Consider the following 19,743-nt stretch of genomic DNA (forward strand, 5'->3'; position numbering starts at 1 on the left):
GCAAAATGACCTAATGATTATATCATAATCTAATCATTCATAAATTAACCATAAAATATGCCCTATGTTGTGTGTTCACTTTTGTACACTTCCAGTGTTAACTCAAGAAGCCCTCCTAGTTGTTACCTTGATAGTACAGGAAGATTAGTGTCTATGCTGTTATATTACAGATATTTGTCTACATCTGCAGGGTCTTTACTGGAATAAAACACTTTAAATCTGCTTGTTTTGCAGAAATGTGCTGACAAACACTGTAAGAAATTATAGTCCTGAGAATTTGTATTTTTGTTTTTTGAATACTGAAGAAGTACGTATGCTAAATGCTAATTTAGTTAAAACTTTCAAAATATGACATTGTAATTTTGATACATTTTGAAGCATGTTACCTGTACTGGTAATCTTTGCTGCTCCTTATCAAATCCCAACAACTGAAATGCCTTTTGAAACAGATCCCACTGACTAAGGTTATGAGCACTGCAGGTAAGAGACAAAAAATTATTTTTATGCCTAAAACTAGTTTTAGTCTTTGTGGAATTCAAAAACTCTTATCACTGTGTAATATTGTGAATCATGTAATCATAAAGATAAAAAGAATACATCTGTTTATAGAACTGCTGCCCTGCCAATGCAGTATACAGAAGTAAGTAACATGGTTTTCCTGCATTTTCCTTTTATGGTGCACATACTACACTGAAATAAAAGTAATACAGCATTACATTTCTTCTGCATTCCCCATTACTAAAGTCTAAATAATTATTACATTTACATTACAGTATCACAGTAACTCTAACTCACTTGTGAAATGCTGCAAGTCTTTTCAATGTGCAGGACATAGGATGAACATCTTCCGAAGTCAAAGGCTCTTCTCCCTGAAATAATATATATATAGTAGTATGTAGTACAATCTTATACATAAATCAACTCATTTATTTTGAAAAAAAAAAAAACAAATTGACTGATAAACATGTTACATAAATCAATCTTTAAGAAAAGATCACAAGTATAGTACAAATGTATTGATTTAAATGATACAGTAGAAGCAAACAATCATTTTCTACACATCTGACTGTGTCCAGTATTCGGGCAAAATAATGCCATAAAAACTATTGTATATCCAAAAAATTTAGAGATAACTTTTACATATCAAGTAACAGTTTTGTTACAACAAATTTAACTATTCAGTGAAGTGAATATTCTATTCTGAAAGACTGCAACTGTGCAAAATTCTATTTACAGTCAACAACTCTCCATCTGGGATCATGCAGGGATTGATTGGAACAAGTTTATTGTTATCTGGCCTGGAGACAACTGTCACCAAGACCAAAAATGATAGAAAATCTAAGCTTTTAGAATGGGGCCCCCAGATGTCTAAGGGAATTACATATTGTAGAAATTTCTTCCCACTCCCCCAGCATCTTCTCACCTTCTCTAGCAACGAGACATGAAAGGAAATTCCCCTGCTGCAACATCATGCTGTGCATCAAAAAGTAAACTGATAGGGTCCTAACCTTTACCATACAAAACTTAAAAACATAGGCAATACATACATAAAAAATGTGGTGATGCATATACAATAGGACAGAAAGGCCACCTAATGTACTTTTTATTTGGTGGTAGGTGTTTCTACATCCTGAACTGGTTCACTGCCTACTGAACCACCTGTCAGATATACACATCTAATGTAAGTTTAAATTTGATTAGCAGATGCAAGGTATTGTCACATTCTTCACTCAAAAGACAGTAAGACACATACATACAGTAGGTGTGTTTGGAAAAAAGTATACATTTCCTGTATTACAAATAGGCAAACAAAACATGTTATAAGATCACCAGGTCAGCAACAAAAGGAAGTAGGGTGGAGTGGTGTACTCCAGATCAGGTAGCCAATTTCCTGCCTACAGTATCCATTTGTGTGTGTGTGTGTGTGTGTGTGTGTTTGTGTGTGTATATATATATATATATATATATATATATATTTTTTTTTTTGGTTTTTTTTTTTCAAATATATCGTTTGCTTAATCAGAACTTAACTGATTATACCACTACTACAACTTCCCCTTTAACTTACCTCCTGCAGAATATCATCCAGCATTTGGCTGAAAGTGTCCAGGAGATGGCAAATTAGTTGTCTCTTGGAAAGGTTGACCACACTAAAGCTTGGCAGGCTGCTTTTACTCAGGCTGTTGTATGTCTTGGAACAGACCTCGAGCACTTCTGAATCTGAATGATTAACAGCTACTTGTTCCATATGCTTCAACAAGGCCTCCAAATGCTATGAGAAATGTTGATGTAAAGAAATCCACTTTGCACATGAAAAAAGATTTTATTCATCTTTACTTATCAGTAAATTCACCATGTGACAGAAAAAGTGCTATTTAAGTATAATGCATTTCAACTGTTTTTCCAATCCATTCTTGGATGCACCCAGCTTCAAGGTCTGTAATTCAATACTGTTTTCATGGAACCTGAATATTTAATGTCATTATAGATAGTTTCTAGCTCACAATTGATACAATCACATATTAAGAGGAGATGTAAACATTTTGCAAGTGATTTTTTTCTTTTTACACCTACTGCTTAGCTTGAGATGAAACACAAAGAAAATGGAATAATCACTGGTCACTCTTTTCTTAAAAACAACAGGTTTATGTTAACCTATTTCAGGGCTCAAGGTAAGTGAACAATGAGTACATTTTATGCTTACCTTTTCCATATGTGTTTCAGAATAAAGCTCCATATCAAAATATTGGGGGATTTGAAGAAGGTTTATCATTTTATTAGGATCTGATGAAAACTGTCAAATAAAAGCAGACTGTGAATAAGTACTATGCATAACAAATACTATACTTTTAACAGTAAATAAATCCCAGTAGAACAAAACCTTGTTGACAGAACATCTAAAGATTCTCACTCACTGCTGTGCACCTTATATCATCAAAGGACTACCATTTGATAAACAGGTGTAGGCAAAGCCAGTCTCCAACTGTAAAAATCTGCATAGGCAGAACAACACACATGTATCAAACATGATATATAGCTAATGGGCCTGGGAAAGGGTTGTTAACCATATATAAATTAACACAAACTAATACACACTGAAACAATTGTGCAGTGTTTGGCCATACTCCACTATTACAAAAACATGCCTTAGCTTGGCTTGCATTCCCCGTGGCCGCAATAGTTTTAGTGAAGAATATTTACACTGCTAACTTACAATCTAAATTTTAGTATGCACTTTTTTCTGTGTTGGATATTTAAATGCTTAAAATATCTGTTAAGAATCCCACAGACTATACAAAGATTTCCCATGCTTCTCTGATGCAATTTGAGTGATTAGTGTGCAGTACCTTTGCCAGCAGCAAGGGAAGGTTGGCTGCAAAGTGTTCTGTAATCCTTTGTCTGTCTTCCATTTGTACTTTTTTTTCTCTGGCTGAGAGAACCTACAAAAAAAGCAGAATATACTTACCCTTACACAGTATTTCCAAGAATTTGACATGTGTGCTATTAATACACTGTTATATGTAAGAAGCTTAAATTCTGAATCCACACATTGTAAAGGTAACATGATCCAAATGATAAAAGCATAATGGTGAATCGACCACAAAGAGGAATGCACTATAATTAGCTTTGCAGCTGTTTGTATCCATGGATAAGTCTGAGAAGTACACTGGATATACAACATAAGCTAGGTCAACAGATGAATGTGGCACAGCACATGCTGCAGTTCTCCTTTCTTCTATTCATCAAATATGCATATGAGGTCACACTGCTGGGTTTGGGTGTATGGCTTGTACAGACCTTTCTAGCTGCTCCTCTGCCTGTGGGAGGATGACCTTCGACAGCCTCTCGAATAGTTGCTAGCATTAGTTCCACCAAAAGGTTTTCTTGTGTCACATTCAAACCTAAAATTCAAGAAGCCATATGAAAAAGAGAAATGAAATCTTACATTACATAACAGTATAAAATGATAACCCGATGCTTCATTCCAAACACCTCATCATAAAACTTACTAATGTTTGAAGCAACTCTGTTGACAAAAAAAAACTAGTTACTTTGTAAAAGAGAATTCAATCCTTGCTCTTTTGCAAAGCTATACCTCACATTCTGGAATCTTCAGCATCCAACGTTTCCAAGTGCGTTGGATGCCTGTGCCCCCTAACTGCACTCTGCAATTTCACTTGCAGGCTACTACATTGCTAGTGTGTCTCTGCAACTTTAAAGTACAAGCAAATGCCGTTAAATTATTTTTAGGGAGCATGAAGAGTCCTAAACCCCAGGGTGCTATTTTATGCAAGTAGCTATTTCAGTTTCTAAAATTAGGTTTGGGTTCCATTTATGCACTTCTCTACAGGTTAGCCATTATGATGATTGACCAAAAGTGTGTTGCAGAAGATGGCAGGTTTTAAGCTTACCTGGGTAAAAGTGTATTTAGCAAATTGTGGGTGTCTATGTTTATCTCACATTGTAAATGTACAATATTTCAACCGTTATATTCCAACCCTGCTTTTTATTCTTTCAGACACTCTTCAAAACTGGGGAATATGGACTCCCACAAGAGACTTTGTGGTGATCCAGCAAACCAGGAATGAATTTCTTAAAAATCAATTGCTATAAGTTGGTAAATATTTTTTTTAATTCTGAGCCAGATCCATTCTCCGCTTGCTGGATCACCCAGGTGCTACCATGACAGTCTCTGAGAGCAATAATAAATTAGACCTTATGTGTTGTGAAGAAATATGTGGTTTTTTTTAATTAATTGGGACCATTTTCTAACTTACCAGCTTGTTCCTTATCTTGCAGAAGAATTGATGTCATACTTTGCCAGTCCTTTAGAAATCCAGGTGTGCAATCCCAAAGACTGTCAACGAGGTAAGTTATGTGCTTATGCAACTGAAAAGAAAAGAGATTTTTACTCATTATAAATGTCAATCTCTTAAGGAACTTATTTTTTGTGAATGTTTTAATATTTGTATTATTATTATTATTATTATTATTGTTAATAATAATATTAATAAAAAGAAAAAAGATGAAAGGGACTTGATGGCCATTGTGTTGATAAATCAATTACTGTTTTTTTTCAGTTAGGTATGCAGATGCAGTTATTCTAGACACAGATCCACAAATCACATGTAACATGTGTGACAGAATCAAGTCTTAACCATGCAATAAATGGTAGACCAATTATTACAATACAAAGTTGATGGCCATTATGGTTCCAATGTGTTTCGCCAAGTAGACTTCTTCAGGGGAGGTAGAAACATCAAGGAGGTTGTGCAATTACTAAGGTAGAGATATATATTAATTTCAGTCTGTTCTTTATATAGGAGTAAATGCACATATTAACAAAATATAATTTATAATGTTATGTAGCATTAAATGTTACTGAATTTCAATTTCACAAAAATGTCAGTACTAAAGGAACATCTACCTAACGAAACTAGTGGAAGCTGGTATGGTATTTGCCCCCCTCCATTAGAGATAAATGTAAGTGAGAATGTCACAAAACAAAAACACTGTACAGTATTAGACAGTGTGGATTGTTTATAAATAATTATGAATTGTTTGCTTTTGGCCAATGCAGGATATCTGGATACTGCACTTTGGTACCTTAGTTAAATTCAATTTTTTTGTACACACCAGTTGACGTCAATAAGAATTTGATAGCCAACCATAAACCAGAATCTAACTAACCTATTTTAAAAGCTTGCCCAACCTTAACCAACTATTAGATTTCACCCCATGACCCCTTATCATGCTTCATTTCTTTTTTTCTTTTTTTTCCATAAGACTTCTTCAGGAAAAATGATGCCCTCTGTTAAAAAAATTGACAAGTAAAAAAAACACATGACTAAAATTGTTACATCTGAATGATGCCTTTAGGCTAGGGAAACAAAGTTGAATCCTACCTCACTTTCAAGGAAGAAATCAAGTAGCTTCTTTATCAGCCTTACATTGTGATCATTTCCTTTTATCTTCTGTGAACTTACTTCTCTGACAACTGGGGTCAGATACCTGCAATTTAAATAAGATGTTTATCAGAGCTATAACTAAGCAAACATCTCCTATTTTATGATTTCATTGATTATTTAGAATCACCTATGACAACTGGAGCAAGGAGAAAAAAATTTAAACTCTATTTAGCTTTTTCAAAAGAAATGTCAAGCAGCTTTGGTGCATATGGATCTTCTCATGTAGCCTCATTCCATTTGTACCATCAAAAAAGATTATCATGCATTTACAAAACACAATTAACTTCACTGGCTTCAGTATTTCCAAACAAACAAATGTAATTGAATTGAGAAAAACATACCAGTGACATGTAACTGACTCTTCTCCAATCACTGAAATCTTACTTCTACATCATACAGAAAGAACTCTGTAGGATACTGCCGGCTCTATATTGCCCACAAAAATGCCAATAAGGAAAAAATAAGCTTTCTGCAAAGTGGAGCTTTTGTAAGTCTCGACACAAACTGTACTGATTTGTTTTTGAGTTAGACAACCAGACAGAATGTTTCTGGAAAACTTTGACAGGTAAAGTAATTTGCAAGGGAACCTGTTGTCAATCAAACATGTTTCCAGCAATATGTTGGCACAATTCCAGCTTGCTTCAGATTATATTACATTTGAGAAAATGCATCCTGCATCTCTTTAGACCCGCGGAGGTCAAATTCCTAGATAAATAAGTCCTTAAGTATGGCCCCTGAGATTATCAAAGGGCCATACATACTTTTTAAGCATCTCTGATGCCACTGAAGACTTTTACAACAGAAGACATGGCTAAAGAGTGAATGTGGCAGAAAAGATGTAGCAGAAGAGATTTAGCATGTGCTGGGGGTAAAAAAAAACCAATGTAAAGGATAATAAAAATACATAAAAAGAGATATGGGAATGGACAGCACAAAAAAAAAAACTACTTCGCCAGCAAAAAACGATCTAATAAATATTCTACCTTTACATTTGTTTATACTTACGGTTAATATACCAGTGTAATGCACCCGTTAATATTCAATACCATTGTGGTCAGGATGTCAGGGGGTTTCCCCCTCTGTCTTAATTTTTTTTTTCATGTCTGTATGTTTTTCCTATTTTTTCAGATGGTTATCGTGCAATATACGTAATCTTGGAAATGTGATAAAAACTTATTGAAACTTATTGAAATAATATTGAATATTTTTCCTTTACTAGCTTATGATCCGGTTCTATCTGTGGTAGCAACATGAAGTGGGGAAACAGTTTTGGCAGTGCAGGCACTGCAGTAGTGTAATTCGCATAAGGTGCAATAGAGTTCACTTACAGTCTCTCGCCTTCTCATTAATGTGGCCCCAAGCTGCTATTGGAATTTACAGCAAACTATATATGATCAGTTACATAAGGTGAACCTAAAAAGTGTCATGCACTACTACAGCTCTGTACCTTTAACTCGAGTGAAGATGGGTTAATTTTTAATTAGAAGCTTCCATATTTGAAATTATTGTAGCTATAGTAGAATTTATGACTTACTATGTGGATTTCAATTACCTTGAGAACAAAAACTCTCCAGCTGCTGTTGCCAGTGGCCTGTGTGTAGCATATACAAACTGGTACAACATCTCACAATCTTCACTGCTAAACAGATCTTCACAGTTTCTGCAAGAAGATAAACCAGGGCTTACTCTGTGAGCTCAGTTTTATTTCAGCTCAACAAAGGACAACTAGTTCATTGTACATATACACAATTAAAGTGATTCTTCCCTTTGTATAAAGTGTTACTGGTGGTGCCACAAGGACAATGCCTCTAGAGAGATTCTTCCATCCTCAGTACTAGGAAGTGATTTTATACTTCTAGTGTATACCAATTGCTTTCAATGACTGACAAATTACCACAAATATCATTAATCCTAATGCAGCTATAATATTCAGATGAAAACACATCTAATATTAATAAATCAGATGTTTTAAAAAATAGAGAATGTTTCATTTAATGACATTCAATACATCACAATAGGACACATGTATTCCTTGGAGCAAGTACAGACAGGCAGTAAGGTTTGCAGTGCACTTATGGCTTTATAATGCCTAAGAAGCTAAATGTTGCTTCCCACCCGCAGCCACCCATATTGAATGAATGGATGGTAGTAGTTTGTAAAGTGTTGGTTCATTTGCAACCTGCATAGCAGTTGGGGTGGCCAAGCAGCTAACACAATGCCAACTAACAAGAGCTACCCAGAACCATCTATTCCCACTGCCTGTCTGAACTTAGCTCTAAAAGGAACTGTAATGAACAGCAGAAAATCCTCCTATATGTACATACAAGAAAGGCTAATAGAGTACAAATTGTGATAATAAAGAACAGAATTGAACTTTAAACAGACTTACACACAAAAGTAACGATATGTTATAGAGAATGTGTACAAGTATTTCTAAGCAGCACCAGTGTTCTCTCCAGCCCCTTTTATTTGGGTGCACCACCCGGCACTTTTCAGTAACCACCTGGCTGTTTCTTGGTGGTTACTGAAGAGTTGGGTCACAAAACAGGGGCTGGCATCTGCCTACAGCCTCTTCCCACCAGATTAACTTAAGTTCTGGGTTGAACATTATACTATAAAAAAAAAGACCTTTTTTTGCTGAATTTTGCCTGATTTGTAATTGCACATGTATGGGCCTTTGCTTTTAGTGGGCATGAAGGGATATGAATTGCGGTATTCCCTGAGAATACTGTGTGGATCTAAAGGGAAAAAAGCCTAAAAAAATGAATGCAGTAACTAAACCAGGGTAATATGTTACATTTGTTTTTATTCTATTAGATACACTTTACAGGGCTCACCCTGTTATTATTACACAGTATTTATATAGCGCCATCATATTACGCAGCGCTGTACAAAGTCCATAGTCATGTCACTAACTGTCCCTCAAAGGAGCTCACAATCTAATGTCCCTACTATAGTCATATGTCATTAATATAGTCTAAGGTCAATTTTAGGAGGAAGACAATTAACCTAACTGCATGTTTTTGGGATGTGGGAGGAAACCGGAGTACCCGGAGGAAACCCACGCAGACACGGGGAGAACCTGCAAACTCTCTGCAGATAGTGTCCTGGCTGGGATTCAAACCTAGGACCTAGCGCTGCAAGGGCCAGAGTGCTAACCCCTGAGCCACCGTGCTACCCTATATGACTCAAAATCAAATTGTCCATTATACAAATGTAATTTAAAATATTTACTGTTCTGATTCTAAAACATTCATATATTTATTCATGAATAATACTTCCCCCACCTCCTAGATTGTAAGCTCCTTTGGGCAGGTTCCTCTCCTCCTCCTGTGTCTCTGTCTGTATCTGTCTGTCATTTGCAACCTCTATGTAATGCACAGTGCTGCATAATATGTTGATCCTGTATAAATAATGTTTTTATTTATTATTATTATTATTATTATTATTATTATTATTAATAATAATAATAATAATAATAATAATAATAATAATAAATATTAATCACATTTTTTAGACATAGCAGCTTGGCATTTTCCTTACATTTGTTTCTGTATAAACAGTAAGAGTAATATATTTCAAGTACTATTAAATGGTCATCTGATATTGTCAGTGTCAATGACCATTTGGTATTATCTGTTATTCTCAATATCGATGACATATTCTGCATAAATATAAACTGCTATTTAAAGAGATATTTGTTCTTTATTATTGCTTGAACTGAGATATACAACCGACTTACTTGTGATGAAATATCTGACAGCTCTTTCATTCATGGGAGAAATGTCATTAGTGACAACTGGTGACAAGCCATTGCATGATGGGCAGCCATTAAACTCTACAGTGTAAACGTGAGACCATCGCTATAGCCAAGCTACTTTGTCAGTAATGATGTGGAAGAACTGTCTCCTTTTTACCGAAAGACTGAATGATAGCTCTGCAGGATCCATCACTCGATCTACAATCCCCCAGAAATAAGTATGAAATACCTGGGCTTCCTAACAGCACTAGCAGAGAGGTAACTTCAGCAAATATTCTACAATGTACAGCAAAGCCTAATTTTGCTTAATTTGATTTAAATATTTTTTGTGTCAATCTGACACCAAAAATGTAGGACGAGCCTATCCCTGCTACTCTTAAATGCTGTCAGAAGTAACATGTAATACTGTCTTATGCTAGGGCAGAGTGCAGGTGCCCTGGGGAGAAATGCGTCCTGAGATTACATTAAAATTCTGCCGACTTATTATAGTGTCTGTGCCATGCTGACCTATATCATGTACCTTCCTTTCCATTATTATCTGTAAATAAATCTCCTATGCTTCTGTGAGTTTCTACTCATTTATAAGTTTGAAATGTGTCAATATTTCAGGAGTATGAATATTAAATGAAGTTATTTTAAATATCTGGAAAGTAAAGTTCCCAAACCATTCAATCAGCTGGTAATACTATGGGTCTAACTATATAATGCAGTGCAGTGACTACAGTATATATTACAGTATTGCACTGGACACTTTATTCTCATTCTTATTAGTCATTACTGCATTTTGCACTCTTAATTAAAATCCCGTAGGAGTTCTGCACTGAATCATCACAATGCTTCCAATACAGAGCTCCCAGCAATGTCATGCAAAAGACAAATCAGGATTTTCAGCAATGTTCAGGCCCTGGATTACTGTATATGAGAGGTCAAGGACATACAGAAATACTATGGCTAATATTAGATGTCAAACATATATTACTGATAATCAAAATCCTTTCTAATCACTTATGAAACCAGGACACTGCCTGATAAATAGTTATATAAACATGAAAAATAAACATCAGAGTAAAACAATGATTTACACTGATTTGCTGCCCTGATTTGCCTGAAAGTTAGCATGGAGTGGCACCAAAAATCAAGGACTATTTGATCAAATCTAGCAGAGGAGAATTAGAAAGCAGGGCTGACAACAATGCTTGGAAATTCAGTGCAAATTAGCAGTGTTGTCAGCCCAAAAAATTAGGAGCTACTTCATTTGACATGGCAAAAATATTAGGTATTTTGTTCTTATTTGTAGTATTTGTAAATGTACATAACTTGGGTAAATGAAAGCACTTGAGAGCTGAACATGTTTTAGCTTTTTTCCTAGACATCCCCTTTAAAGTCTTTGGCCATGCCTCACTGGTGTTCTCTGTTGTTTTTATAAATCCGTTCCATATAGGTAAATCAAAACTGAGGCCCTGTAATACCTTCAGTTATACATTACTGGAAAATCCATGTGTTAAACTATCCATAAGTGATGAACATTCCACCCAAATCGACATTGTACTCTACAAAGGTTTAATGGCTGAACATAGATTATTTTTACTGTACAATCCATAAGGAATTTACAAAGCACGACCTTTCAGGTAACAGAAAAGCATTTTACAAAAAAATCTGTAAAACGTAGACTATTGAACTCTGATTAGAGCATCTGCATTACTAGTACACAATTTAAATTATATTTAAAATAGATAAATAAAATATCAGAAACCATGCAACTTTTTGGGATAATTTCATGAATCCGGCTCTTTTTTAACAATTTGTAAAGTCCTTTTTTAAAGAGCTATTGCATGATAACAGTAAGGGATTGTTATCTGATTTGGGAAATTTCCTTACACTTTAAGGGCAGAGGGGAAAACAGTGATTTTTTTATTGTTCATGGTTGTGTCTGTAAAGCTATAAAGGTTCGAATGAGCAAATAAAGAGCCTGTAAGCATGTAAGCATTAAAGTAATACAAGACAGGTCATGTGCTGCCCTCTAGTGTTATGTATTACAATCCCACATATAAGCTTGCTTTTGTTTTCAGCATTTTCAGCTATGATGTGAAATACACATTCTCAAATCAAATGTAGCCAATAACTAAATATAGCCATAAATTAGTTGTAAGGTTCACTTCTGGATACAAACTCTACACTTACTCGATTATTAATGTGTATGCTATAAGAAGTGGAAGAGGGAAGTGAAAATGTTTATAACTTTCTGATCATTATTTCACCCACGGTCTCCTGGTCAAAGGTCCACACACAGACAGAATCAGCTAGATTGAGTGATAATTTCACACTGTGCATATCACCCTAAATTATTTATATAGAACTGCCAGCACTGAGAACATAAATTGTAATAAATTACTGAATAAAATGTGATTTTTAGATATTGCAGAAGTTAACAGGTCAAATTGTAACCCAGTCATCACATTTTATAAAATAACATTTATTGTACTGTAGTATGCTGTCAATATATCCAAAAAAAGAAGTAACCCATGACAATCAGATTTCATTTGCTGTAGTCGGGAAAGAAAGATGAAATCATTTGTTAAGGTGGGTTGCTGTACTTGGCATATATTTATTGAACTATGCAATTCCTGTTATTAGATTGGCCCATCCATCAGTTAAAAGATACATCTTGTTACCATGACAAGATTTACGATTGGGAAATGTGAGGTCATCATACGTGACAACTTTATCCAGTATACAAAGACATCAACGCTACATTCTGATTGGTTGCAAGGAATACCACAATATTTGTTGTAATTACTCCATTATTTCCTCCATTATTATTTACTCCAAACAATGGACTTGGAATACATATTTGGGTGTTTAAGACCCAGTATTACAAGGGAGCAAAAACCAACAATGCAATTTCCAGGCTGACAAGTCACTCCTAGTGAATCTGACATCAGGCAGGTAACAGTCTACTACCAATAAAATGTCAGGAAATAATTAGGTGTTGCAATGTAAGACTTTACCCTAAATTTTCAACATTTCTGATACATTGATAAAATTTAATAGACATCAATACTATGGTAACCTCATTTCAGGGAATAGTAGGAAGCCTTGCACAGTTTATGCTTTAAGGACACTTTTCTACATAAAATGCATGACATAAGCACTAACAAGTACCAAAATGTTATCATAAATGATCTGATGTAGCAAATACACACTTAGTAAAACACATATAGTAAATAAACTCTGTACTTTGACATGTGGACAAGTAGCCTCATCGCTTGGACAGACACGTCCTGATCTTTGTCCAGAGCCATGGATACAATGCGATCCTAGAAGACAAATTTAAACAAAAGTTTCATGTACACAAAGACTTCATGGATATATAAGTGAGGTGCATGTATTTCTTAATGAACAACATATACTTGGCTATATACAGGCTAACAACACCATAGATTGTTGATCTAGATCAGATTACTCTAGGAGGTCAGAAATGAAATTTAATGTTGAAGCAAACTGGACCATGAAGGGTTTCGCTGATGTCTTCTGGATCGCTGTAGGTTTAGGGTTCTGTATTTGCAGGCATTCAGTTGTGTAATTTATTTGAAGTTTCTATGGGTATTGTATTAAACCTGAACTTGTGTCTGTTTTCAACCCATGTAACTATGGCACTGTTGAACCTTAAAAAGTACAGTATAAAGTAATAGATGGACATTACTCGTAGAATTTGTTACTATTTACTTTCATGGGAAAATGTGTGTAAGAACAAGATGAATATAAAAGCAAAGTAAATACAGAAAATTAAAATAGAATAGAATATGAAACATATTTCAGGTTTGTGTGCCCCTATTGCAGAGGTGTCCCTTCTTCGCAAAAGAAGGGAAATCCAACCATTGACAGTTACAAAAACAGCTATCCTATTAGGCAAAGGTTTATGTTCTGTTCCTGTTCTGGTGACAACTGTACATTTTAGATTGACCTTCACTTTCCTTTCTATTGACGAAGATCACTATGAATGAAATAATAGTGAATTTTCCTTATGGGACATAAATAAGAACACAAGCATCACAGAAATTGTAATCTTGTGGTGTCTATAAATACCACTTTAAATATGATATAACTTATTTACCTTTAACCTTATAGTGGAAACAAGCATTGCAGAGATTGTCGTTCTTTTGATATCTATTTTTGCTACACACCACCAAACTTGAAAAATAAAAAAAATTGTGAGCAGACAGGTTTTTACTGCAGAAGGAACAGACAATGTCCGTTCTGTAATAAATGCCTTCCCGTTTTCAATTTTTTTAGGCACAGTCTCCTCTTGTAGGTTCCAGTATCTTCACCAGGTCCTCTTTTCGATTTGGGTCTTCGAGCATCTTGATTGGCCAGGCTGGAATCATTCCTTCATTTCTGGCAGCCAGGCAGTACACTGAGCTGCACATACACAGTTCAGTATACATTACAGAAAAGATTGTGAACAAGCCAGGAAGTTTATTTTATAATGAACCTGTCTGCTTGCAATTTTTTAATTATATTTCAGTTTTTAACCTGAGAAAACTAACTTACTTTAAACCTTGTAGTGAAAAGATCCATTTTGGAAACAAGATCAGTTTTCTCATAAAGTCCCTGCAGAGCAATAAGACTTTTCAAGCGTACATCTGGGATCTAAAAGTAACAATGAAAAGAATAACCTAGAGAAATAATGTCTATTGTAGTACAATACAAATAAACATGAATTTATGATGTGACATTGAAAGCCAGAATACATTGTACAAGTTACAGACACATATTTTCATGTTAAATGAACATATCACTCATAAATGTAACAGTTCCCTATGCCTAGTATTAAGAGAAGACAATATATTCTAAAGTCTATCATAACATCTATCTATGCCCATTCAAGTCACCCCTCCTGACTGAATACAATGTCATCTATCAGTCAAACATGAAAACATAATAATGGCTAATTATTGCTTTTAGTTTGCAAGCAGAGGAGTGTTAAGCAGCACTTAAAGTGTATGCAAACCCTAGGAATGAACCCCTCTTATTTGTCCTGCTTGGTCAGATAAATATACCCTTAAAAATGTTATGTTAATATCTTGTAAGTTCCAAATATACCTATTGATTTTGTCAGAAAACCATTGACCTGATAATTGTCTTTGTCTTCTACTTGAGAAGAGGTTACTGAGATGAGGTGAGGGCTAGGTCTTTTAAAGTCCAACCGAAATAGGTAGGTAATCCTGACACTACTTACTGTGGAATTCAGAGCTATATTGTCACTGCTGGAAGCTGGAATTTCACTTTTTAGATGGAGAGAAGTTTAAAAATATTCATCCAAAAATGTAGCTATATAAGTCTTAAGCTGCATACACATGTGCAATTCTTGTCGTTGGAAAGGATCTTTCACGATCCTTTCCAACAATAGGAACTGCAAGATGCATGAACGAGTGCTGTACATACAGCACCGTTCTGCTCTATGGAGAGGGGTGGGGGAGAGCGACGGAGCGGCACCCTGCTGCGTGCTCTCCCCCTTCCATTGCATTAGGATCGCTCATCGTTCATCGTCCGTGGATCTGCCAGGACAGATCCACGGACGATGAACGACCTGGGCTGTACACACGCCAGATTCTCGCCCGATATCTGGCCATTGCCGATTATCGGGCGAGAAAAAGTTGACGTGTGTACGTAGCTTTAGTGAGAAAATGTTGTGTGCAAGTGTTGTAATCTGCTACAAATTGACTCGGAACTGAAAATAAATTAGATCTGCCAAAAGCCACCCACATAACACTTCTCACTTTTACCTTATCATACAGCATCCAGCCAATATATTTCAAGTAACTATCATTCAGATAGGTTGGCGGGTACATTTTCATCCATATACCAAGTTCTTCTATGCACATTGCTCTGATCTCTGGAACCACATCTCTAAATCACAACAAAACCTTCAGTTTATTGCCTTTTCTACTTTAAATCAAAAGAATATGAATACAAACTTATCATGACTACAACATAAAAAAAGATATCAGTAATGAATCTCAATAGAAAATAGTGATCAGGGGTATTGTCAAAATTGTTTAAACTCAATTTTAATTTAACTCAATTGAAATTCAATTGGTCATTAAATAACAGAAAAACCAATGAATGGACAGAATCACTTAACTGAAAACACACAGCAGTGTCTGTGGCTTAACATTCAGCCTACTTCAGCCTGTTTTTTTAATTTCATTCTCTTCATAAATAAAAACAGGCAGAAATAGTCTTATCTATACAATACATGTAGGTTTTATTGAATATTGTGTTTAATGACTGTGATCAAAGATAGGGACAAACAGTAAGAGCCGCTACTTTTACCTTTACTAGACTTTTAATGGAGTTTTGCAATACAATTACCTAAAATATTTTAGCCTCTAATTACTGCAACTCTAGTTTTTACTTTTCTAAAACTGTAATTGTAATATACCCCTCATAAATATGTTTGAAAATGTAACATGAAATATATACTGCTCACTTACCTATATCGTTGCAAAACAGTTCCTTTAAATAGTGCATCCATCATGTCTTCAACTTCTTGATGCTTTTGTTGCAGCTATGAGATAGGAAACACAATGTTTAGACAGAATGGAAAGAGAGAAAAAATATATATGTAGAGAGAACTACAGTATAAAAGTAATAATTGAGCACAGAACTAGGTTATATGTAACCTACCTTTTTCCTTTTCTTGTCCAGTTGTTCAAGTGTTTGGTTGGTCCTCTTTAATGACAAACGTTTCTTCTCCACCATGTACAGCCTCTCAGAATTATCTTTACTTATTTCCAGATTTAGAATAACTTTTATCAGTGCAGTCAACAATTTAACAGCTGAAGAACATTAACAAAATGACCACAAAGTAACAATAAATAAAAAAAATGAAGCTTATACATAAAAAACACCATGTACATAGGGTCCGATTTATTAAAGCTCTCCAAGGATGGAGCAGATACACTTTATCAGTAAAACTGGGTGATCCAGCAAACCTGGACTGGATCTGGTCCAAGATTCAAAACATTTGCTAGCAAATTACTTTAAAGAAATACATTCCGGGTTTGATGGATCGCCCAGGTTTACTGATGAAATTGTATTTTCTCCAGCCTTGGAGAGCTTTAATAAATCAGGCCCTTTATCTTTAGTAACAAGAAGGAACCAGCTAACTGGCTGATTCAAAGGTACACAATATATAGTGAATTTACACCCAAAATCATTGCTATATTTATTAACAACACAGAAAACTAACACTGCTGTGCTGCCAGACAGTATGTAAATTTAACCTGGGGTTAAAATTCAGTGCATGTCATCTCACTATTTATTCTTAAGTAGTACAGTCCTGAAACAGTTCAATTATACCCATTTCTGATGCTACTGCTACTGAACTAAACATAACACCTCACAACCTTAACTTGCAGATAGGAGGTTGACAAATGCTGAGCAATTAGCACTCACCTGACAATGTACTGGTGTGCCGGAATGCTCTAACACAGGAATCCGTCAGTCCAAGGAGTAATGATATGATGGTGTTGAATAGATAACCGTCATATAACACACTGTACTGACACTGTTGGACCAAAACTGATGTGAACTCACAAAAGTTTGATCGAAATTTTTTCCAATATGATCCATGTCTGATTAAAGGATAATCTTCATTGTCCTGTATTAGATAAAGGTAAAAAGAAAGGAATATATTACATAGGATCACATGTAAATACTTCATTAAGAAAAAACATAAAATAAAAAACTGTAATGGTTTGGATTTTAAGCTGATGCTTTATATCTGTTTTTTATGTACACAATCTTTAGTTGTGAAACAAACATTTGAAGATAAAAGATTCCTAAAGCTTGGGTTAACCAAAAATATCAGAAGTACTAGAAGTAGATCTTATTCAGACAGTGTGAGCAGATCCCATACAGTCAATCTATTGTACTCCGATGACCCCACAAACTGTAGCCACTCATACAGGTGTCAAAGAATTGTGCGTGGGTGTGATTAATGCTCAAAGTAAGGTCCTCCATATGCATCATTCCGGAGACTCTGTGCAGATGGGAGAAAACTTTGCTTCCAGAAAAGTAAAATCCAGAATTTATCTGCTGTCACCAAATGTTTAAGCAGGGACCACTGGTATTGATCGCATTTTATTTAGATGTAGCAAGAAGAAGGCTGGAGCCCTCAAGATTCTGTATTCCGTAAACTTTTGGGAGATGATGCAATACAGCATCCTATAACTGCCTTAGTCATGGGCACGACCAAAATAAGTGAAGAAGGCTCCTCTCTTATTTCAACATTACCAACAGTGATCCAGCACACTGGGATAAATTTTATGTAGCCGTTTCGGGGTCCAATTAGCAAAGCTTTTTTGACAATAATTTATTTTAAAAAGCACCATAAACTAACGTAAATAATGTTTCTGAATTTGTAAATGTGATATGGAAAAGTCTGAATGTTCAAGATTACTAATAGATACTTCTTCATACATGTTACACAAATCAATTTACCATGTTTACAGGCCAAGTAATGGTTAGGATCCAAGGAAATGCCATGAACTTCTTAAACTGCAAACCTGTTTCCTGTGAAAACAAGAAATTAGGCATTAAGCTAGACCCTCAATACATTGTAATGGTATATGACAGCCTTTCTCAACCTTTTTAACATGAGGGGAAAAACATGACTTTTAGATTATAGAGAACCGGTGCTATATCCACAGCTCTCAGTACATTGGTGTGGTGGTCAGCATGAACAATAGCTCTTCAACGCTGGCAAGTGGGAAGAATGTTAACCTTACAGATTTCCAAAAGGGTCACTGTTGCTATTTAAACTGACCTGAGAGGCACAAATTGTTCATTGCTAAGGGAAACTTTAGCAACCTCTGGAGCAACCCCGGTTGAGAAATACTGATCTTGTGATCAAAAGGGATTAAAGGAATAATAGTTCTTCAAGGACACCATAAGATGTGACTTTTAATTTCATAGCATCTCATACTAGTGGAACAAACTTACTAGCACCATTGTATTTTTGTGCCCACAGATGGACACAAACTATTCAATTCACTGTATTACAGTCCTCTTTCCAAAAAGTAGTAGTGATGATATGTGAATATATTCTACTTCTCCTTTTTTGTGTCTGTGGTTTCTCTTTGACCTACCTCACTATGAGCTGAATAGCTTTCCTAGTTAGGTGCCTTGTTTTCTTCAAAGAGCCATATTTCCCTTACTGTGCACCACTGATGGCTAAAAAGCCTAAAATATCTATGTGCAAAGTAAATCTGTGCAGTAACAGAGGTTCTGAATATACAGTGGGCTACATGGTGAAAAATAAATGATTTCCTTGGCTTTATCAACTATCTCAAAATCAGGAGTAAACACCATTTTTGGTGATTTGTTTAGGGAGATGATGTGTAAATACAATCTATTTAATAAGGAACAACTGTACAATTTACAAGTTACAGAAAGGAAATACTGTACAATTTACAAGTTAAAGAATTTAACAAATATTATACAAGAATTTAAAACATATAATCTTTGCCAAGTAGTTAGCATAACTTTCCTAAAGCAAGTACAGAAGCTCTGGATGGTTGACTTGTCTTAGTACCATGCACAACAGAAGATATGTGAAGAGCCTGTAAGTATTGTAAACAAATACAAATGCCCTTGTGTGTACTATAGAAGCCGTAAAGGCACCAGAGGGTGTATTCCACACTGCAGGAGTTTATTTAATACAGGTTTCTTTAAGCTTAATACATTTTAATAAATGTTATCACAAATTATAAAAACACATGTGTTTCATTTTTTTCCATTTTGTGCAAAAACAAACTTGAAAGAATAGATAAAGTACAACAATGCTACCTCATCAAACTCCTCAGTGAGTTTCTGCATAATTTCTCTGTTTTTTGGATTTTGAAATAGTTCTGCTGTGACCACTCCTAGGGGCAAATAAAGAAATACAATTAGAGTGATAAATCCAACACACATGGATAGATATCTATTTAATAAAACCTTTGAGTT

The 19,743-nt window shown here is 35.2% G+C and overlaps 1 protein-coding gene across 1 annotated transcript in view; it reads right to left on the reverse strand.

Annotated features, from left to right (window-relative positions):
* The window catches only part of LOC140331550 (cohesin subunit SA-2-like), a 46,067-nt gene that overhangs the window by 19,427 nt on the left and 6,897 nt on the right, over positions 1-19,743 (reverse strand). The window contains exons 6-22 of the mRNA XM_072412647.1: positions 19,585-19,661; positions 18,238-18,309; positions 17,191-17,395; positions 16,420-16,571; positions 16,227-16,300; positions 15,516-15,639; positions 14,281-14,379; positions 12,967-13,046; positions 7,522-7,629; positions 5,907-6,012; positions 4,779-4,890; positions 3,799-3,902; positions 3,348-3,440; positions 2,705-2,794; positions 2,069-2,272; positions 796-869; positions 387-474 (exon numbers count right to left, since the gene is read on the reverse strand). Coding sequence (XP_072268748.1) covers positions 387-474; positions 796-869; positions 2,069-2,272; positions 2,705-2,794; positions 3,348-3,440; positions 3,799-3,902; positions 4,779-4,890; positions 5,907-6,012; positions 7,522-7,629; positions 12,967-13,046; positions 14,281-14,379; positions 15,516-15,639; positions 16,227-16,300; positions 16,420-16,571; positions 17,191-17,395; positions 18,238-18,309; positions 19,585-19,661 — 1,862 coding nt within the window. The remainder of the gene's footprint in view (positions 1-386; positions 475-795; positions 870-2,068; positions 2,273-2,704; positions 2,795-3,347; positions 3,441-3,798; positions 3,903-4,778; positions 4,891-5,906; positions 6,013-7,521; positions 7,630-12,966; positions 13,047-14,280; positions 14,380-15,515; positions 15,640-16,226; positions 16,301-16,419; positions 16,572-17,190; positions 17,396-18,237; positions 18,310-19,584; positions 19,662-19,743) is intronic.

The sequence above is a fragment of the Pyxicephalus adspersus genome, chromosome 1 (assembly GCF_032062135.1).
Source record: "Pyxicephalus adspersus chromosome 1, UCB_Pads_2.0, whole genome shotgun sequence".
NCBI lineage: Eukaryota > Metazoa > Chordata > Amphibia > Anura > Pyxicephalidae > Pyxicephalus > Pyxicephalus adspersus.